Source organism: Carcharodon carcharias (genome assembly GCF_017639515.1).
Source record: "Carcharodon carcharias isolate sCarCar2 chromosome 39 unlocalized genomic scaffold, sCarCar2.pri SUPER_39_unloc_11, whole genome shotgun sequence".
In the NCBI taxonomy this organism is placed as follows: Eukaryota; Metazoa; Chordata; class Chondrichthyes; order Lamniformes; family Lamnidae; genus Carcharodon; species Carcharodon carcharias.
Window position 1 is genome coordinate 267,501 of NW_024470816.1, and position 22,858 is coordinate 290,358.

Here is a 22,858-nt window from a genome sequence, read left to right on the forward strand (position 1 = left end):
GCCCTTTCTCGAGCCTGTTACACAGGAACAGGAGGATCCCATTCAGCCCCTTCTCGAGCCTGTTACACAGGAACAGGAGGATCCCATTCAGCCCCTTCTCGAGCCTGTTACACAGGAACAGGAGGAAGCCATTCAGCCCCTTCTCGAGCATGTTACACAGGAACAGGAGGATCCCATTCAGCCCCTTCTCAAGCCTGTTACACAGGAACAGGAGGAGGCCATTCAGCCCCTTCTCGAGCCTGTTACACAGGAACAGGAGGATCCCATTCAGCCCCTTCTCGAGCCTGTTACACAGGAACAGGAGGATCCCATTCAGCCCCTTCTCGAGCCTGTTACACAGGAACAGGAGGAGGCCCATTCAGCCCCTTCTCGAGCCTGTTACACAGGAACAGGAGGAGGCCCATTCAGCCCCTTCTCGAGCCTGTTACACAGGAACAGGAGGATCCCATTCAGCCCCTTCTCGAGTCTGTTACACAGGAACAGGAGGATCCCATTCAGCCCCTCGAGCCTGTTACACAGGAACAGGAGGATCCCATTCAGCCCCTTCTCGAGCCTGTTACACAGGAGCAGGAGGAGGCCATTCAGCCCCTCGAGCCTGTTACACAGGAACAGGAGGAGGCCCATTCAGCCCCTTCTCGAGCCTGTTACACAGGAACAGGAGGATCCCATTCAGCCCCTTCTCCAGTCTGTTACACAGGAACAGGAGGATCCCATTCAGCCCCTCGGGCCTGTTACACAGGAACAGGAGGATCCCATTCAGCCCCTTCTCGAGTCTGTTACACAGGAACAGGAGGATCCCATTCAGCCCCTTCTCGAGCCTGTTACACAGGAACAGGAGGATCCCATTCAGCCCCTTTCGAGCCTGTTACACAGGAACAGGAGGATCCCATTCAGCACCTTCTCGAGCCTGTTACACAGGAACAGGAGGATCCCATTCAGCCCCTTCTCGAGCCTGTTACACAGGAACAGGAGGATCCCATTCAGCCCCTTCTCGAGCCGTTGCACAGGAACAGGAGGAGGCCCATTCAGCCCCTTCTCGAGCCTGTTACTCAGGAACAGGAGGATCCCATTCAGCCCCTTCTCGAGCCTGTTACACAGGAACAGGAGGAGGCCATTCAGCCCCTTCTCGAGCCTGTTACACAGGAACAGGAGGATCCCATTCAGCCCCTTCTCGAGCCTGTTACACAGGAACAGGAGGATCCCATTCAGCCCCTCGAGCCTGTTACACAGGAACAGGAGGATCCCATTCAGCCCCTTCACGAGCGTGTTACACAGGAACAGGAGGATCCCATTCAGCCCCTTCTCGAGCCTGTTACACAGGAACAGGAGGATCCCATTCAGCCCCTTCACGAGCGTGTTACACAGGAACAGGAGGATCCCATTCAGCCCCTTCTCGAGCCTGTTACACAGGAACAGGAGGATCCCATTCAGCCCCTTCTCGAGCCTGTTACACAGGAACAGGAGGAAGCCATTCAGCCCCTTCTCCAGCCTGTTACACAGGAACAGGAGGAGGCCCATTCAGCCCCTTCTCGAGCCTGTTACACAGGAACAGGAGGATCCCATTCAGCCCCTTCTCGAGCCTGTTACACAGGAACAGGAGGACGCCCATTCAGCCCCTTCTCGAGCCTGTTACACAGGAACAGGAGGATCCCATTCAGCCCCTCGAGCCTGTTACACAGGAACAGGAGGAGGCCCATTCAGCCCCTTCTCGAGCCTGTTACACAGGAACAGGAGGAGGCCCATTCAGCCCCTTCTCGAGCCTGTTACACAGGAACAGGAGGATCCCATTCAGCCCCTTCTCGAGCCTGTTACACAGGAACAGGAGGATCCCATTCAGCCCCTCGAGTCTGTTACACAGGAACAGGAGGATCCCATTCAGCCCCTTCTCGAGCCTGTTACACAGGAACAGGAGGATCCCATTCAGCCCCTTCTCGAGCCTGTTACACAGAAACAGGAGGATCCCATTCAACCCCTCCAGCCTGTTACACAGGAACAGGAGGATCGCATTCAGCCCCTTCTCGAGCCTGTTACACAGGAACAGGAGGATCCCATTCAGCCCCTTCTCGAGCATGTTGCACAGGAGCAGGAGGATCCCATTCAGCCCCTTCTCGAGCATGTTACACAGGAGCAGGAGGAGGCCCATTCAGCCCCTTCTCGAGCCTGTTACACAGGAACAGGAGGAGGCCCATTCAGCCCCTTCTCGAGCCTGTTACACAGGAACAGGAGGATCCCATTCAGCCCCTTCTCGAGCCTGTTACACAGGAACAGGAGGAGCCCATTCAGCCCCTTTCGAGCCTGTTACACAGGAACAGGAGGATCCCATTCAGCCCTTTCTCGAGCCTGTTACACAGGAACAGGAGGATCCCATTCAGCCCCTTCTCGAGCCTGTTACACAGGAACAGGAGGATCCCATTCAGCCCCTTCTCGAGCCTGTTACACAGGAACAGGAGGAAGCCATTCAGCCCCTTCTCGAGCATGTTACACAGGAACAGGAGGATCCCATTCAGCCCCTTCTCAAGCCTGTTACACAGGAACAGGAGGAGGCCATTCAGCCCCTTCTCGAGCCTGTTACACAGGAACAGGAGGATCCCATTCAGCCCCTTCTCGAGCCTGTTACACAGGAACAGGAGGATCCCATTCAGCCCCTTCTCGAGCCTGTTACACAGGAACAGGAGGAGGCCCATTCAGCCCCTTCTCGAGCCTGTTACACAGGAACAGGAGGAGGCCCATTCAGCCCCTTCTCGAGCCTGTTACACAGGAACAGGAGGATCCCGTTCAGCCCCTTCTCGAGTCTGTTACACAGGAACAGGAGGATCCCATTCAGCCCCTCGAGCCTGTTACACAGGAACAGGAGGATCCCATTCAGCCCCTTCTCGAGCCTGTTACACAGGAGCAGGAGGAGGCCATTCAGCCCCTCGAGCCTGTTACACAGGAACAGGAGGAGGCCCATTCAGCCCCTTCTCGAGCCTGTTACACAGGAACAGGAGGATCCCATTCAGCCCCTTCTCCAGTCTGTTACACAGGAACAGGAGGATCCCATTCAGCCCCTCGGGCCTGTTACACAGGAACAGGAGGATCCCATTCAGCCCCTTCTCGAGTCTGTTACACAGGAACAGGAGGATCCCATTCAGCCCCTTCTCGAGCCTGTTACACAGGAACAGGAGGATCCCATTCAGCCCCTTTCGAGCCTGTTACACAGGAACAGGAGGATCCCATTCAGCACCTTCTCGAGCCTGTTACACAGGAACAGGAGGATCCCATTCAGCCCCTTCTCGAGCCTGTTACACAGGAACAGGAGGATCCCATTCAGCCCCTTCTCGAGCCGTTGCACAGGAACAGGAGGAGGCCCATTCAGCCCCTTCTCGAGCCTGTTACTCAGGAACAGGAGGATCCCATTCAGCCCCTTCTCGAGCCTGTTACACAGGAACAGGAGGAGGCCATTCAGCCCCTTCTCGAGCCTGTTACACAGGAACAGGAGGATCCCATTCAGCCCCTTCTCGAGCCTGTTACACAGGAACAGGAGGATCCCATTCAGCCCCTCGAGCCTGTTACACAGGAACAGGAGGATCCCATTCAGCCCCTTCTCGAGCCTGTTACACAGGAACAGGAGGATCCCATTCAGCCCCTTCTCGAGCCTGTTACACAGGAACAGGAGGATCCCATTCAGCCCCTTCTCGAGTCTGTTACACAGGAACAGGAGGATCCCATTCAGCCCCTCGAGCCTGTTACACAGGAACAGGAGGATCCCATTCAGCCCCTTCTCGAGCCTGTTACACAGGAACAGGTGGATCCCATTCAGCCCCTTCTCGAGCCTGTTACACAGGAACAGGAGGATCCCATTCAGCCCCTTCTCGAGCCTGTTACACAGGAACAGGAGGAAGCCATTCAGCCCCTTCTCGAGCCTGTTACACAGGAACAGGAGGAAGCCATCCAGCCACTTCTCGAGCCTGTTACACAGGAACAGGAGGAGGCCATTCAGCCCCTTCTCGAGCCTGTTACACAGGAACAGGAGGATCCCATTCAGCCCCTTCTCGAGCCTGTTACACAGGAACAGGAGGATCCCATTCAGCCCCTTCTCGAGCCTGTTACACAGGAACAGGAGGATCCCATTCAGCCCCTTCTCGAGCCTGTTACACAGGAACAGGAGGAGGCCATTCAGCCACTTCTCGAGCCTGTTACACAGGAACAGGAGGAGGCCCATTCAGCCCCTTCTCGAGCCTGTTACACAGGAACAGGAGGATCCCATTCAGCCCCTTCTCGAGTCTGTTACACAGGAACAGGAGGATCCCATTCAGCCCCTCGAGCCTGTTACACAGGAACAGGAGGATCCCATTCAGCCCCTTCTCGAGCCTGTTACACAGGAACAGGAGGATCCCATTCAGCCCCTCGAGCCTGTTACACAGGAACAGGAGGAGGCCCATTCAGCCCCTTCTCGAGCCTGTTACACAGGAACAGGAGGATCCCATTCAGTCCCTCGGGCCTGTTACACAGGAACAGGAGGAGGCCCATTCAGCCCCTCGAGCCTGTTACACAGGAACAGGAGGATCCCATTCAGCCCCTTCTCATGTCTGTTACACAGGAACAGGAGGATCCCATTCAGCCCCTTCTCGAGCCTGTTACACAGGAACAGGAGGATCCCATTCAGCCCCTTCTCGAGCCTGTTACACAGGATCAGGAGGAGGCCATTCAGCCCCTTGAGCCTGTTACACAGGAACAGGAGGATCCCATTCAGCCCCTCGAGCCTGTTACACAGGAACAGGAGGATCCCATTCAGCCCCTTCTCGAGCCTGTTGCACAGGAACAGGAGGATTCCATTCAGCCCCTTCTCGAGCCTGTTACACAGGAACAGGAGGAGCCCATTCAGCCCCTTCTCGAGCCTGTTACACAGGAACAGGAGGATCCCATTCAGCCCCTCGAGTCTGTTACACAGGAACAGGAGGATCCCATTCAGCCCCTTCTCGAGCCTGTTACACAGGAACAGGAGGATCCCATTCAGCCCCTCGAGCCTGTTACACAGGAACAGGAGGATCCCATTCAGCCCCTTCTCGAGCCTGTTACACAGGAACAGGAGGATCCCATTCAGCCCCTTCTCGAGCCTGTTACACAGGAACAGGAGGATCCCATTCAGCCCCTCGAGTCTGTTACACAGGAACAGGAGGATCCCATTCAGCCCCTTCTCGAGCCTGTTACACAGGAACAGGAGGATCCCATTCAGCCCCTCGGGCCTGTTACACAGGAACAGGAGGATCCCATTCAGCCCCTCGAGCCTGTTACACAGCAACAGGAGGATCCCATTCAGCCCCTCGGGCCTGTTACACAGGAACAGGAGGATCCCATTCAGCCCCTTCTCGAGCCTGTTACACAGGAACAGGAGGATCCCATTCAGCCCCTTCTCGAGCCTGTTACACAGGAACAGGAGGATCCCATTCAGCCCCTCGGGCCTGTTACACAGGAACAGGAGGATCCCATTCAGCCCCTTCTCGAGCCTGTTACACAGGAACAGGAGGATCCCATTCCGCCCCTTCTCGAGCCTGTTACACAGGAACAGGAGGATCCCATTCAGCCCCTTCTTGAGCCTGTTACACAGGAACAGGAGGATCCCATTCAGCCCCTCGAGCCTGTTACACAGGAACAGGAGGATCCCATTCAGCCCCTTCTCGAGCCTGTTACACAGGAACAGGAGGATCCCATTCAGCCCCTCGGGCCTGTTACACAGGAACAGGAGGATCCCATTCAGCCCCTTCTCGAGCCTGTTACACAGGAACAGGAAGAGGCCCATTCAGCCCCTTTCGAGCCTGTTACACAGGAACAGGAGGATCCCATTCAGCCCCTTCTCGAGCCTGTTACACAGGAACAGGAGGAGCCCATTCAGCCCCTTTCGAGCCTGTTACACAGGAACAGGAGGATCCCATTCAGCCCTTTCTCGAGCCTGTTACACAGGAACAGGAGGATCCCATTCAGCCCCTTCTCGAGCCTGTTACACAGGAACAGGAGGATCCCATTCAGCCCCTTCTCGAGCCTGTTACACAGGAACAGGAGGAAGCCATTCAGCCCCTTCTCGAGCATGTTACACAGGAACAGGAGGATCCCATTCAGCCCCTTCTCAAGCCTGTTACACAGGAACAGGAGGAGGCCATTCAGCCCCTTCTCGAGCCTGTTACACAGGAACAGGAGGATCCCATTCAGCCCCTTCTCGAGCCTGTTACACAGGAACAGGAGGATCCCATTCAGCCCCTTCTCGAGCCTGTTACACAGGAACAGGAGGAGGCCCATTCAGCCCCTTCTCGAGCCTGTTACACAGGAACAGGAGGAGGCCCATTCAGCCCCTTCTCGAGCCTGTTACACAGGAACAGGAGGATCCCATTCAGCCCCTTCTCGAGTCTGTTACACAGGAACAGGAGGATCCCATTCAGCCCCTCGAGCCTGTTACACAGGAACAGGAGGATCCCATTCAGCCCCTTCTCGAGCCTGTTACACAGGAGCAGGAGGATCCCATTCAGCCCCTCGAGCCTGTTACACAGGAACAGGAGGAGGCCCATTCAGCCCCTTCTCGAGCCTGTTACACAGGAACAGGAGGATCCCATTCAGCCCCTTCTCCAGTCTGTTACACAGGAACAGGAGGATCCCATTCAGCCCCTCGGGCCTGTTACACAGGAACAGGAGGATCCCATTCAGCCCCTTCTCGAGTCTGTTACACAGGAACAGGAGGATCCCATTCAGCCCCTTCTCGAGCCTGTTACACAGGAACAGGAGGATCCCATTCAGCCCCTTTCGAGCCTGTTACACAGGAACAGGAGGATCCCATTCAGCACCTTCTCGAGCCTGTTACACAGGAACAGGAGGATCCCATTCAGCCCCTTCTCGAGCCTGTTACACAGGAACAGGAGGATCCCATTCAGCCCCTTCTCGAGCCGTTGCACAGGAACAGGAGGAGGCCCATTCAGCCCCTTCTCGAGCCTGTTACTCAGGAACAGGAGGATCCCATTCAGCCCCTTCTCGAGCCTGTTACACAGGAACAGGAGGAGGCCATTCAGCCCCTTCTCGAGCCTGTTACACAGGAACAGGAGGATCCCATTCAGCCCCTTCTCGAGCCTGTTACACAGGAACAGGAGGATCCCATTCAGCCCCTTCTCGAGCCTGTTACACAGGAACAGGAGGATCCCATTCAGCCCCTTCTCGAGCCTGTTACACAGGAACAGGAGGAAGCCATTCAGCCCCTTCTCGAGCCTGTTACACAGGAACAGGAGGAAGCCATCCAGCCACTTCTCGAGCCTGTTACACAGGAACAGGAGGAGGCCATTCAGCCCCTTCTCGAGCCTGTTACACAGGAAAAGGAGGATCCCATTCAGCCCCTTCTCGAGCCTGTTACACAGGAACAGGAGGATCCCATTCAGCCCCTTCTCGAGCCTGTTACACAGGAACAGGAGGATCCCATTCAGCCCCTTCTCGAGCCTGTTACACAGGAACAGGAGGAGGCCATTCAGCCCCTTCTCGAGCCTGTTACACAGGAACAGGAGGAGGCCCATTCAGCCCCTTCTCGAGCCTGTTACACAGGAACAGGAGGATCCCATTCAGCCCCTTCTCGAGTCTGTTACACAGGATCAGGAGGATCCCATTCAGCCCCTCGAGCCTGTTACACAGGAACAGGAGGATCCCATTCAGCCCCTTCTCGAGCCTGTTACACAGGAACAGGAGGATCCCATTCAGCCCCTCGAGCCTGTTACACAGGAACAGGAGGAGGCCCATTCAGCCCCTTCTCGAGCCTGTTACACAGGAACAGGAGGATCCCATTCAGTCCCTCGGGCCTGTTACACAGGAACAGGAGGAGGCCCATTCAGCCCCTCGAGCCTGTTACACAGGAACAGGAGGATCCCATTCAGCCCCTTCTCATGTCTGTTACACAGGAACAGGAGGATCCCATTCAGCCCCTTCTCGAGCCTGTTACACAGGAACAGGAGGATCCCATTCAGCCCCTTCTCGAGCCTGTTACACAGGAACAGGAGGAGGCCATTCAGCCCCTTGAGCCTGTTACACAGGAACAGGAGGATCCCATTCAGCCCCTCGAGCCTGTTACACAGGAACAGGAGGATCCCATTCAGCCCCTTCTCGAGCCTGTTGCACAGGAACAGGAGGATTCCATTCAGCCCCTTCTCGAGCCTGTTACACAGGAACAGGAGGAGCCCATTCAGCCCCTTCTCGAGCCTGTTACACAGGAACAGGAGGATCCCATTCAGCCCCTCGAGTCTGTTACACAGGAACAGGAGGATCCCATTCAGCCCCTTCTCGAGCCTGTTACACAGGAACAGGAGGATCCCATTCAGCCCCTCGAGCCTGTTACACAGGAACAGGAGGATCCCATTCAGCCCCTTCTCGAGCCTGTTACACAGGAACAGGAGGATCCCATTCAGCCCCTTCTCGAGCCTGTTACACAGGAACAGGAGGATCCCATTCAGCCCTTCGAGTCTGTTACACAGGAACAGGAGGATCCCATTCAGCCCCTTCTCGAGCCTGTTACACAGGAACAGGAGGATCCCATTCAGCCCCTCGGGCCTGTTACACAGGAACAGGAGGATCCCATTCAGCCCCTCGAGCCTGTTACACAGCAACAGGAGGATCCCATTCAGCCCCTCGGGCCTGTTACACAGGAACAGGAGGATCCCATTCAGCCCCTTCTCGAGCCTGTTACACAGGAACAGGAGGATCCCATTCAGCCCCTTCTCGAGCCTGTTACACAGGAACAGGAGGATCCCATTCAGCCCCTCGGGCCTGTTACACAGGAACAGGAGGATCCCATTCAGCCCCTTCTCGAGCCTGTTACACAGGAACAGGAGGATCCCATTCCGCCCCTTCTCGAGCCTGTTACACAGGAACAGGAGGATCCCATTCAGCCCCTTCTCGAGCCTGTTACACAGGAACAGGAGGATCCCATTCAGCCCCTCGAGCCTGTTACACAGGAACAGGAGGATCCCATTCAGCCCCTTCTCGAGCCTGTTACACAGGAACAGGAGGATCCCATTCAGCCCCTCGGGCCTGTTACACAGGAACAGGAGGATCCCATTCAGCCCCTTCTCGAGCCTGTTACACAGGAACAGGAAGAGGCCCATTCAGCCCCTTTCGAGCCTGTTACACAGGAACAGGAGGATCCCATTCAGCCCCTTCTCGAGCCTGTTACACAGGAACAGGAGAATCCCATTCAGCCCCTTCTCGAGCCTGTTACACAGGATTAGGAGGATCCCATTCAGCCCCTTCTCGAGCTTGTTACACAGGAAAAGGAGGATCCCATTCAGCCCCTTCTCGAGCCTGTTACACAGGAACAGGAGGATCCCATTCATCCCCTTTCGAGCCTGTTACACAGGAACAGGAGGATCCCATTCAGCCCCTTCTCGAGCCTGTTCTAAAGGAACAGGAGGATCCCATTCAGCCCCTTCTCGAGCCTGTTACACAGGAACAGGAGGATCCCATTCAGCCCCTTCTCGAGCCTGTTACACAGGAACAGGAGGATCCCATTCAGCCCCTTCTCGATCCTGTTACACAGGAACAGGAGGATCCCATTCAGCCCCTTCTCGAGCCTGTTACACAGGAACAGGAGGATCCCATTCAGCCCCTTCTCGAGCCTGTTACACAGGATCAGGAGGAGGCCCATTCAGCCCCTCGAGCCTGTTACACAGGAACAGGAGGATCCCATTCAGCCCCTTCTTGAGCCTGTTACACAGGAACAGGAGGATCCCATTCAGCCCCTTCTCGAGCCTGTTACACAGGAACAGGAGGATCCCATTCAGCCTCTTCTCGAGCCTGTTACACAAGAACAGGAGGATCCCATTCAGCCCCATCTCGAGCCTGTTACACAGGAACAGGAGGATCCCATTCAGCCCCTTCTCGAGCCTGTTACACAGGAACAGGAGGATCCCATTCAGCCCCTTCTCCAGCCTGTTACACAGGAACAGGAGGATCCCATTCAGCCCCTTCTCGAGCCTGTTACACAGGAACAGGAGGAGGCCCATTCAGCCCCTTCTCGATCCTGTTACACAGGAACAGGAGGATCCCATTCAGCCCCTTCTCGAGCCTGTTACACAGGAACAGGAGGAGGCCCATTCAGCCCCTTCTCGAGCCTGTTACACAGGAACAGGAGGATCCCATTCAGCCCCTTGAGCCTGTTACACAGGAACAGGAGGATCCCATTCAGCCCCTTCTCGAGCCTGTTACACAGGAACAGGAGGAGGCCCATTCAGCCCCTTCTCGATCCTGTTACACAGGAACAGGAGGATCCCATTCAGCCCCTTCTCGAGCCTATTACACAGGAACAGGAGGATCCCATTCAGCCCCCTTCAAGCCTGTTACACAGGAACAGGAGGAAGCCATTCAGCCCCTTCTCGAGCATGTTACACAGGAGCAGGAGGATCCCATTCAGCCCCTCGAGCCTGTTACACAGGAACAGGAGGATCCCATTCAGCCCCTCGAGCCTGTTACACAGGAACAGGAGGATCCCATTCAGCCCCTTCTCGAGCCTGTTACACAGGAACAGGAGGATCCCATTCAGCCCCTTCTCGAGCCTGTTACACAGGAACAGGAGGATCCCATTCAGCCCCTTCTCGAGTCTGTTACACAGGAACAGGAGGATCCCATTCAGCCCCTCGAGCCTGTTACACAGGAACAGGAGGATCCCATTCAGCCCCTTCTCGAGCCTGTTACACAGGAACAGGTGGATCCCATTCAGCCCCTTCTCGAGCCTGTTACACAGGAACAGGAGGATCCCATTCAGCCCCTTCTCGAGCCTGTTACACAGGAACAGGAGGAAGCCATTCAGCCCCTTCTCGAGCCTGTTACACAGGAACAGGAGGAAGCCATCCAGCCACTTCTCGAGCCTGTTACACAGGAACAGGAGGAGGCCATTCAGCCCCTTCTCGAGCCTGTTACACAGGAACAGGAGGATCCCATTCAGCCCCTTCTCGAGCCTGTTACACAGGAACAGGAGGATCCCATTCAGCCCCTTCTCGAGCCTGTTACACAGGAACAGGAGGATCCCATTCAGCCCCTTCTCGAGCCTGTTACACAGGAACAGGAGGAGGCCATTCAGCCCCTTCTCGAGCCTGTTACACAGGAACAGGAGGAGGCCCATTCAGCCCCTTCTCGAGTCTGTTACACAGGAACAGGAGGATCCCATTCAGCCCCTTCTCGAGTCTGTTACACAGGAACAGGAGGATCCCATTCAGCCCCTCGAGCCTGTTACACAGGAACAGGAGGATCCCATTCAGCCCCTTCTCGAGCCTGTTACACAGGAACAGGAGGATCCCATTCAGCCCCTCGAGCCTGTTACACAGGAACAGGAGGAGGCCCATTCAGCCCCTTCTCGAGCCTGTTACACAGGAACAGGAGGATCCCATTCAGTCCCTCGGGCCTGTTACACAGGAACAGGAGGAGGCCCATTCAGCCCCTCGAGCCTGTTACACAGGAACAGGAGGATCCCATTCAGCCCCTTCTCATGTCTGTTACACAGGAACAGGAGGATCCCATTCAGCCCCTTCTCGAGCCTGTTACACAGGAACAGGAGGATCCCATTCAGCCCCTTCTCGAGCCTGTTACACAGGAACAGGAGGAGGCCATTCAGCCCCTTGAGCCTGTTACACAGGAACAGGAGGATCCCATTCAGCCCCTCGAGCCTGTTACACAGGAACAGGAGGATCCCATTCAGCCCCTTCTCGAGCCTGTTGCACAGGAACAGGAGGATTCCATTCAGCCCCTTCTCGAGCCTGTTACACAGGAACAGGAGGAGCCCATTCAGCCCCTTCTCGAGCCTGTTACACAGGAACAGGAGGATCCCATTCAGAGCCTCGAGTCTGTTACACAGGAACAGGAGGATCCCATTCAGCCCCTTCTCGTACCTGTTACACAGGAACAGGAGGATCCCATTCAGCCCCTCGAGCCTGTTACACAGGAACAGGAGGATCCCATTCAGCCCCTTCTCGAGCCTGTTACACAGGAACAGGAGGATCCCATTCAGCCCCTTCTCGAGCCTGTTACACAGGAACAGGAGGATCCCATTCAGCCCCTCGAGTCTGTTACACAGGAACAGGAGGATCCCATTCAGCCCCTTCTCGAGCCTGTTACACAGGAACAGGAGGATCCCATTCAGCCCCTCGGGCCTGTTACACAGGAACAGGAGGATCCCATTCAGCCCCTCGAGCCTGTTACACAGCAACAGGAGGATCCCATTCAGCCCCTCGGGCCTGTTACACAGGAACAGGAGGATCCCATTCAGCCCCTTCTCGAGCCTGTTACACAGGAACAGGAGGATCCCATTCAGCCCCTTCTCGAGCCTGTTACACAGGAACAGGAGGATCCCATTCAGCCCCTCGGGCCTGTTACACAGGAACAGGAGGATCCCATTCAGCCCCTTCTCGAGCCTGTTACACAGGAACAGGAGGATCCCATTCCGCCCCTTCTCGAGCCTGTTACACAGGAACAGGAGGATCCCATTCAGCCCCTTCTCGAGCCTGTTACACAGGAACAGGAGGATCCCATTCAGCCCCTCGAGCCTGTTACACAGGAACAGGAGGATCCCATTCAGCCCCTTCTCCAGCCTGTTACACAGGAACAGGAGGATCCCATTCAGCCCCTTCTCCAGCCTGTTACACAGGAACAGGAGGATCCCATTCAGCCCCTTCTCGAGCCTGTTACACAGGAACAGGAGGATCCCATTCATCCCCTTTCGAGCCTGTTACACAGGAACAGGAGGATCCCATTCATCCCCTTTCGAGCCTGTTACACAGGAACAGGAGGATCCCATTAAGCCCCTTCACGAGCGTGTTACACAGGAACAGGAGGATCCCATTCAGCCCATTCTCGAGCCTGTTACACAGGAACAGGAGGATCCCATTCAGCCCCTTCTCGAGCCTGTTACACAGGAACAGGAGGATCCCATTCAGCCCCTCAAGCCTGTTACACAGGAACAGGAGGATCCCATTCAGCCCCTCGAGCCTGTTACACAGGAACAGGAGGAGGCCCATTCAGCCCCTTCTCGAGCATGTTACACAGGAACAGGAGGATCCCATTCAGCCCCTCGAGCCTGTTACACAAGAACAGGAGGATCCCATTCAGTCCCTTCTCGAACCTGTTATACAGGAACAGGAGGATCCCATTCAGCCCCTTCTCGAGCCTGTTACACAGGAACAGGAGGAGGCCCATTCAGCCCCTTCTCGATCCTGTTACACAGGAACAGGAGGATCCCATTCAGCCCCTTCTCGAGCCTGTTACACAGGAACAGGAGGAGGCCCATTCAGCCCCTTCTCGAGCCTGTTACACAGGAACAGGAGGATCCCATTCAGCCCCTTGAGCCTGTTACACAGGAACAGGAGGATCCCATTCAGCCCCTTCTCGAGCCTGTTACACAGGAACAGGAGGAGGCCCATTCAGCCCCTTCTCGATCCTGTTACACAGGAACAGGAGGATCCCATTCAGCCCCTTCTCGAGCCTATTACACAGGAACAGGAGGATCCCATTCAGCCCCCTTCAAGCCTGTTACACAGGAACAGGAGGAAGCCATTCAGCCCCTTCTCGAGCATGTTACACAGGAGCAGGAGGATCCCATTCAGCCCCTCGAGCCTGTTACACAAGAACAGGAGGATCCCATTCAGCCCCTTCTCGAGCCTGTTACACAGGAACAGGAGGAGGCCCATTCAGCCCCTTCTCGAGCCTGTTACACAGGAACAGGAGGAGGCCCATTCAGCCCCTTTCGAGCCTGTTATACAGGAACAGGACGATCCCATTCAGCCCCCCTCAAGCCTTTTACACAGGAACAGGAGGAGGCCATTCAGCCCCTTCTCGAGCCTGTTACACAGGAACAGGAGGAGGCCATTCAGCCCCTTCTCGAGCATGTTACACAGGAACAGGAGGATCCCATTCATCCCCTCGAGCCTGTTACACAGGAGCAGGAGGATCCCATTCAGCCCCTTCTCGAGCCTGTTACACAGGAACAGGAGGATCCCATTCAGCCCCTTCTCTAGCCTGTTACACAGGAACAGGAGGAGGCCCATTCAGCCCCTTCTCGAGCCTGTTACACAGGAACAGGAGGAGGCCATTCAGCCCCTTCTCGAGCCTGTTACACAGGAACATTAGGATCCCATTCAGCCCCCCTCAAGCCTGTTACACAGGAACAGGAGGAAGCCATTCAGCCCCTTCTCGAGCATGTTACACAGGAGCAGGAGGATCCCATTCAGCCCCTCGAGCCTGTTACACAAGAACAGGAGGATCCCATTCAGCCCCTTCTCGAGCCTGTTACACAGGAACAGGAGGAGGCCCATTCAGCCCCTTCTCGAGCCTGTTACACAGGAACAGGAGGAGGCCCATTCAGCCCCTTTCGAGCCTGTTATACAGGAACAGGACGATCCCATTCAGCCCCCCTCAAGCCTGTTACACAGGAACAGGAGGAGGCCATTCAGCCCCTTCTCGAGCCTGTTACACAGGAACAGGAGGAGGCCATTCAGCCCCTTCTCGAGCATGTTACACAGGAACAGGAGGATCCCATTCATCCCCTCGAGCCTGTTACACAGGAGCAGGAGGATCCCATTCAGCCCCTTCTCGAGCCTGTTACACAGGAACAGGAGGATCCCATTCAGCCCCTTCTCGAGCCTGTTACACAGGAACAGGAGGAGGCCCATTCAGCCCCTTCTCGAGCCTGTTAGACAGGAACAGGAGGAGGCCATTCAGCCCTTTCTCGAGCCTGTTACACAGGAACAGGAGGATCCCATTCAGCCCCTTCTCGAGCCTGTTACACAGGAACAGGAGGATCCCATTCAGCCCCTCGAGTCTGTTACACAGGAACAGGAGGATCCCATTCAGCCCCTTCTCGAGCCTGTTACACAGGAACAGGAGGATCCCATTCAGCCCCTTCTCGAGCCTGTTACACAGGAACAGGAGGAGGCCCATTCAGCCCCTTCTCGAGCCTGTTACACAGGAACAGGAGGATCCCATTCAGCCCCTTCTCGAGCCTGTTACACAGGAACAGGAGGATCCCATTCAGCCCCTTCTCGAGCCTGTTACACAGGAGCAGGAGGATCCCATTCAGCCCCTCGAGCCTGTTACACAGGAACAGGAGGATCCCATTCAGCCCCTCGAGCCTGTTACACAGGAACAGGAGGATCCCATTCAGCCCCTTCTCGAGCCTGTTACACAGGAACAGGAGGATCCCATTCAGCCCCTTCTCGAGCCTGTTACACAGGAACAGGAGGAGGCCATTCAGCCCCTTCTCGAGCCTGTTACACAGGAACAGGAGGATCCCATTCAGCCCCTTCTCGAGCCTGTTACACAGGAACAGGAGGATCCCATTCAGCCCCTTCTCGAGCCTGTTACACAGGAACAGGAGGATCCCATTCAGCCCCTTCTCAAGCCTGTTACACAGGAACAGGAGGATCCCATTAAGCCCCTTCACGAGCGTGTTACACAGGAACAGGAGGATCCCATTCAGCCCATTCTCGAGCCTGTTACACAGGAACAGGAGGATCCCATTCAGCCCCTTCTCGAGCCTGTTACACAGGAACAGGAGGATCCCATTCAGCCCCTCAAGCCTGTTACACAGGAACAGGAGGATCCCATTCAGCCCCTCGAGCCTGTTACACAGGAACAGAAGGAGGCCCATTCAGCCCCTTCTCGAGCATGTTACACAGGAACAGGAGGATCCCATTCAGCCCCTCGAGCCTGTTACACAAGAACAGGAGGATCCCATTCAGTCCCTTCTCGAACCTGTTACACAGGAACAGGAGGATCCCATTCAGCCCCTTCTCGAGCCTGTTACACAGGAACAGGAGGAGGCCCATTCAGCCCCTTCTCGATCCTGTTACACAGGAACAGGAGGATCCCATTCAGCCCCTTCTCGAGCCTGTTACACAGGAACAGGAGGAGGCCCATTCAGCCCCTTCTCGAGCCTGTTACACAGGAACAGGAGGATCCCATTCAGCCCCTTGAGCCTGTTACACAGGAACAGGAGGATCCCATTCAGCCCCTTCTCGAGCCTGTTACACAGGAACAGGAGGAGGCCCATTCAGCCCCTTCTCGAGCCTGTTACACAGGAACAGGAGGATCCCATTCAGCCCCTCGAGCCTGTTATACAGGAACAGGAGGATCCCATTCAGCCCCCCTCAAGCCTGTTACACAGGAACAGGAGGAAGCCATTCAGCCCCTTCTCGAGCATGTTACACAGGAGCAGGAGGATCCCATTCAGCCCCTCGAGCCTGTTACACAAGAACAGGAGGATCCCATTCAGCCCCTTCTCGAGCCTGTTACACAGGAACAGGAGGAGGCCCATTCAGCCCCTTCTCGAGCCTGTTACACAGGAACAGGAGGAGGCCCATTCAGCCCCTTTCGAGCCTGTTATACAGGAACAGGAGGAGGCCATTCAGCCCCTTCTCGAGCCTGTTACACAGGAACAGGAGGAGGCCATTCAGCCCCTTCTCGAGCCTGTTACACAGGAACAGGAGGAGGCCATTCAGCCCCTTCTCGAGCATGTTACACAGGAACAGGAGGATCCCATTCATCCCCTCGAGCCTGTTACACAGGAGCAGGAGGATCCCATTCAGCCCCTTCTCGAGCCTGTTACACAGGAACAGGAGTATCCCATTCAGCCCCTTCTCGAGCCTGTTACACAGGAACAGGAGGAGGCCCATTCAGCCCCTTCTCGAGCCTGTTACACAGGAACAGGAGGAGGCCATTCAGCCCCTTCTCGAGCCTGTTACACAGGAACAGGAGGATCCCATTCAGCCCCTTCTCGAGCCTGTTACACAGGAACATGAGGATCCCATTCAGCCCCTCGAGTCTGTTACACAGGAACAGGAGGATCCCATTCAGCCCCTTCTCGAGCCTGTTACACAGGAACAGGAGGATCCCATTCAGCCCCTTCTCGAGCCTGTTACACAGGAACAGGAGGAGGCCCATTCAGCCCCTTCTCGAGCCTGTTACACAGGAACAGGAGGATCCCATTCAGCCCCTTCTCGAGCCTGTTACACAGGATCAGGAGGATCCCATTCAGCCCCTTCTCGAGCCTGTTACACAGGAGCAGGAGGATCCCATTCAGCCCCTCGAGCCTGTTACACAGGAACAGGAGGATCCCATTCAGCCCCTCGAGCCTGTTACACAGGAACAGGAGGATCCCATTCAGCCCCTTCTCGAGCCTGTTACACAGGAACAGGAGGATCCCATTCAGCCCCTTCTCGAGCCTGTTACACAGGAACAGGAGGAGGCCATTCAGCCCCTTCTCGAGCCTGTTACACAGGAACAGGAGGATCCCATTCAGCCCCTTCTCGAGCCTGTTACACAGGAACAGGAGGATCCCATTCAGCCCCTTCTCGAGCCTGTTACACAGGAACAGGAGGATCCCATTCAGCCCCTTCTCGAGCCTGTTACACAGGAACAGGAGGATCCCATTCAGCCCCTTCTCAAGCCTGTTACACAGGAACAGGAGGATCCCATTCAGCCCCTCGAGTCTGTTACACAGGAACAGGAGGAGGCCATTCAGCCCCTTCTCGAGCCTGTTACACAGGAACAGGAGGATCCCATTCAGCCCCTTGTGCCTGTTACACAGGAACAGGAGGATCCCATTCAGCCCCGTCTCGAGCCTGTTACACAGGAACAGGAGGATCCCATTCAGCCCCTTCTCGAGCCTGTTACACAGGAACAGGAGGAGGCCATTCAGCTCCTTCTCGAGCCTGTTACACAGGAACAGGAGGATCCCATTCAGCCCCTTCTCGAGCCTCTTACACAGGAACAGGAGGATCCCATTCAGCCTCTCGAGCCTGTTACACAGGAACAGGAGGATCCCATTCAGCCCCTCGAGCCTGTTACACAGGAACAGGAGGAGGCCATTCAGCCCCTTCTCGAGCCTGTTACACCGGAACAGCAGGATCCCATTCAGCCCCTTCTTGAGCCTGTTACACAGGAACAGGAGGATCCCATTCAGCCCCTCGAGCCTGTTACACAGGAACAGGAGGATCCCATTCAGCCCCTTCTCGAGCCTGTTATACAGGAACAGGAGGATCCCATTCAGCCCCTCGAGCCTGTTACACAGGAACAGGAGGATCCCATTCAGCCCCTTCTCGAGCCTGTTACACAGGCACAGGAGGAGCCCATTCAGCCCTTCGAGCCTGTTACACAGGGACAGGAGGAGGCCCATTCAGCCCCTTCTCGAGCCTGTTACACAGGAACAGGAGGATCCCATTCAGCCCCTTCTCGAGCCTGTTACACAGGAACAGGATGATCCCATTCAGCCCCTTCTCGAGCCTGTTACACAGGAACAGGAGAATCCCATTCAGCCCCTCGAGCCTGTTACACAGGAACAGGAGGATCCCATTCAGCCCCTTCTCGAGCCTGTTACACATGAACAGGAGGATCCCATTCAGCCCCTTCTCGAGCCTGTTACACAGGAACAGGAGGATCCCATTCAGCCCCTTCTCGAGTCTGTTACACAGGAACAGGAGGATCCCATTCAGTCCCTTCTCGAGCCTGTTACACAGGAACAGGAGGATCCCATTCAGACTCTTCTCGAGCCTGTTACACAGGAACAGGAGGATCCCATTCAGCCCCTCGAGTCTGTTACACAGGAACAGGAGGATCCCATTCAGCCCCTTCTCGAGCCTGTTACACAGGAACAGGACGAGGCCCATTCAGCCCCTCGAATCTGTTACACAGGAACAGGAGGATCCCATTCAGCCCCTTCTCGAGCCTGTTACACAGGAACAGGAGGATCAGGCTGTATAATCTGTCTTTCTAAGTTGAGTCTTTTCTACCTGATATTGTTGTGGTGACCCATTTCCCCACTTGGAATACACTCTGATCAGTATTTCTACAGACACACGTCTCCTCCACGCTCCCCCTCCCTCCCCGAGTCTGTAACACACATCTCCCCCTCGCTCCCCGGGTCTGTAACACACGTCTCCCCCTCCCTTCCCCGGGTCTGTAACACACGTCTCCCCCTCCCTCCCCGGGTCTGTAACACACGTCTCCCCCTCCCTCCCCGGGTCTGTAACACACGTCTCCCCCTCCCTCCCCGGGTCTGTAACACACGTCTCCCCCTCCCTCCCCGGGTCTGTAACACACGTCTCCCCCTCCCTCCCCGGGTCTGTAACACACGTCTCCCCCTCCCTCCCCGGGTCTGTAACACACGTCTCCCCCTCCCTCCCCGGGTCTGTAACACACGTCTCCCCCTCCCTTCCCCGGGTCTGTAACACACGTCTCCCCCTCCCTCCCCGGGTCTGTAACACACGTCTCCCCCTCCCTCCCCGGGTCTGTAACACACGTCTCCCCCTCCCTCCCCGGGTCTGTAACACACGTCTCCCCCTCCCTCCCCGGGTCTGTAACACACGTCTCCCCCTCCCTCCCCGGGTCTGTAACACACGTCTCCCCCTCCCTTCCCCGGGTCTGTAACACACGTCTCCCCCTCCCTCCCCGGGTCTGTAACACACGTCTCCCCCTCCCTTCCCCGGGTCTGTAACACACGTCTCCCCCTCCCTCCCCGGGTCTGTAACACACGTCTCCCCCTCCCTCCCCGGGTCTGTAACACACGTCTCCCCCTCCCTCCCCGGGTCTGTAACACACGTCTCCCCCTCCCTCCCCGGGTCTGTAACACACGTCTCCCCCTCCCTCCCCGGGTCTGTAACACACGTCTCCCCCTCCCTCCCCGGGTCTGTAACACACGTCTCCCCCTCCCTTCCCCGGGTCTGTAACACACGTCTCCCCCTCCCTCCCCGGGTCTGTAACACACGTCTCCCCCTCCCTCCCCGGGTCTGTAACACACGTCTCCTCCTCCCTCCCCGGGTCTGTAACACACGTCTCCCCCTCCCTTCCCCGGGTCTGTAACACACGTCTCCCCCTCCCTCCCCGGGTCTGTAACACACGTCTCCCCCTCCCTCCCCGGGTCTGTAACACACGTCTCCCCCTCCCTCCCCGGGTCTGTAACACACGTCTCCCCCTCCCTCCCCGGGTCTGTAACACACGTCTCCCCCTCCCTTCCCCGGGTCTGTAACACACGTCTCCCCCTCCCTCCCCGGGTCTGTAACACACGTCTCCCCCTCCCTCCCCGGGTCTGTAACACACGTCTCCCCCTCCCTCCCCGGGTCTGTAACACACGTCTCCCCCTCCCTCCCCGGGTCTGTAACACACGTCTCCCCCTCCCTCCCCGGGTCTGTAACACACGTCTCCCCCTCCCTCCCCGGGTCTGTAACACACGTCTCCCCCTCCCTCCCCGGGTCTGTAACACACGTCTCCCCCTCCCTCCCCGGGTCTGTAACACACGTCTCCCCCTCCCTTCCCCGGGTCTGTAACACACGTCTCCCCCTCCCGTCCCCCTCTCTCCCTCTGCTTCCCCACTTATGTTTTGTCCCTAACATGTTTCTCCCACTCCCTTCTCGCTTTCACTCTCCACCGCCCCCCCCGCCCCCGTAACCTCTAACACATCTTCCCTCTGACCCCACACTCACACTCACTCTCTCCCCCCACCCCCACAAGTTTCTAACACACACCTTCCCCACCCCCCCCCCCAACCTCTGGCTCTCTTTACCTCACCAGTTTCTGACAGTTTGTCTGTTTTCGCCCTCCCCACCCCCTCGCTCTGTTCCTCTCTCTCTCTCTCTCTCTCCCAGGATCATGTCATTGAGACTCCTCGGCCCTATTATCGATGGGATAACTCGGCAGCACCTGATCACTGGTTTGATGCTGTGCAAGTCTGGGAGGTGAAATGTGCCGATCTCTCCATCTCCCCCGTTTACAAAGCAGCACAAGGACTGGTGAGTCTGTGGGTCTTGGGCCCAAGCCTGGAGCTGGAGTGGGACAGTGCCCGAGGGTCGGCTTTAGGTAGGCAGCGAGAGTCCGAGGCCAGACTCAGAGGGAGAGAGCGACCGTGGGAAGACTAAGGAAGAGAGAGAGAGTCCGAGGGCAGGATCAGGGGAAGAGAGAGAGAGTGGGATGTGGGTCTGTGTTTTTTTGTGACTGTGACTGGGATGTGGGTCTGTGTTTTTTGGCTGTGACTGGGATGTGGGTCTGTGTTTTTTTGTGACTGTGACTGGGATGTGGGTCTGTGTTTTTTTGTGACTGTGACTGGGATGTGGGTCTGTGTTTTTTTGTGACTGTGACTGGGATGTGGGTCTGTGTTTTTGTGACTGGGATGTGGGTCTGTGTTTTTGTGACTGGGATGTGGGTCTGTGTTTTTGTGACTGGGATGTGGGTCTGTGTTTTTGTGACTGGGATGTGGGTCTGTGTTTTTGTGACTGACTTGGATGTGGGTCTGTTTTTTTTGACTGTGACTGGGATGTGGGTCTGTTTTTTGACTGTGACTGGGATGTGGGTCTTTGTTTTTGTGACTGTGACTGGGATGTGGGTCTGTTTTTGTGACTGGGATGTGGGTCTGTGTTTTTGTGACTGTGACTGGGATGTGGGTCTTTGTTTTTGTGACTGTGACTGGGATGTGGGTCTGTGTTTTTGTGACTGTGACTGGGATGTGGGTCTGTGTTTTTTGACTGACTGGGATGTGGGTCTGTGTTTTTTGACTGACTGGGATGTGGGTCTGTGTTTTTTGACTGACTGGGATGTGGGTCTGTGTTTTTTGACTGTGACTAGGATGTGGGTCTGTGTTTTTTGACTAGGATGTAGGTCTGTTTTTTGTGACTGGGATGTTTGTCTGTTTTTTTTGACTGTGACTGGGATGTGGGTCTGTTTTTTTTGACTGTGACTGGGATGTGGGTCTTTTTTTTGACTGTGACTGGGATGTGGGTCTTTTTTTTGACTGTGACTGGGATGTGGGTCTTTTTTTTGACTGTGACTGGGATGTGGGTCTGTTTTTTTTGACTGTGACTGGGATGTGGGTCTGTTTTTTTTTTACTGTGACTGGGATGTTGGTCTGTGTTTTTTGTGACTGTGACTGGGATGTTAGTCTGTGTTTTTTGTGACTGTGACTGGGATGTGGGTCTGTGCTTTTGTGACTGTGACTGGGATGTGGGTCTGTGTTTTTGTGACTGACTGGGATGTGGGTCTGTGTTTCTGTGACTGACTGGGATGTTGGTCTGTTTTTTTGACTGTGACTGGGATGTGGGTCTTTGTTTTTGTGACTGTGACTGGGATGTGGGTCTGTGTTTTTGTGACTGTGACTGGGATGTGGGTCTGTGTTTTTTGGCTGTGACTGGGATGTGGGTCTGTGTTTTTTGGCTGTGACTGGGATGTGGATCTGTGTTTTTTGACTGACTGGCATGTGGGTCTGGTTTTTTTGACTGTGACTAGGATGTGGGTCTGTTTTTTGACTAGGATGTGGGTCTGTGTTTTTTTGACTGTGGCTAGGATGTGGGTCTTTGTTTTTTGACTGGGATGTGGGTCTGTGTTTTTGTGACTGTGACTGGGATGTGGGTCTGTTTTTTTGACTGTGACTGGGATGTGGGTCTTTTTTTTTGTGACTGTGACTGGGATGTGGGTCTTTTTTTTGTGACTGTGACTGGGATGTGGGTCTGTTTTTTGTGACTGACTGGGCTGTGGGTCTGTTTTTTTGTGACTGGGAAGTGGGTCTGTTTTTTTTGACTGTGACTGGTATGTGGGGCTGTGTTTTTTGACTGTGAATGGGATGTGGGTCTTTGTTTTTGTGACTGTGACTGGGATGTGGGTCTGTGTTTTTGTGACTGGGATGTGGGTCTGTGTTTTTGTGACTGGGATGTGGGTCTGTGTTTTTGTGACTGTGACTTGGATGTGGGTCTGTTTTTTTTGACTGTGACTGGGATGTGCGTCTTTGTTTTTGTGACTGTGACTGGGATGTGGGTCTTTGTTTTTGTGACTGTGACTGGGATGTGGGTCTTTGTTTTTGTGACTGTGACTGGGATGTGGGTCTTTGTTTTTGTGA

The 22,858-nt window shown here is 55.7% G+C and overlaps 1 protein-coding gene across 1 annotated transcript in view; it reads left to right on the forward strand.

The window, feature by feature from the left end:
• The window catches only part of lig1 (ligase I, DNA, ATP-dependent), a gene marked incomplete at its 5' end in the record, with an annotated part of 298,686 nt that overhangs the window by 253,149 nt on the left and 22,679 nt on the right, over nt 1-22,858 (forward strand). The window contains one exon of the mRNA XM_041182305.1: nt 20,622-20,765. Coding sequence (XP_041038239.1) covers nt 20,622-20,765 — 144 coding nt within the window. The remainder of the gene's footprint in view (nt 1-20,621; nt 20,766-22,858) is intronic.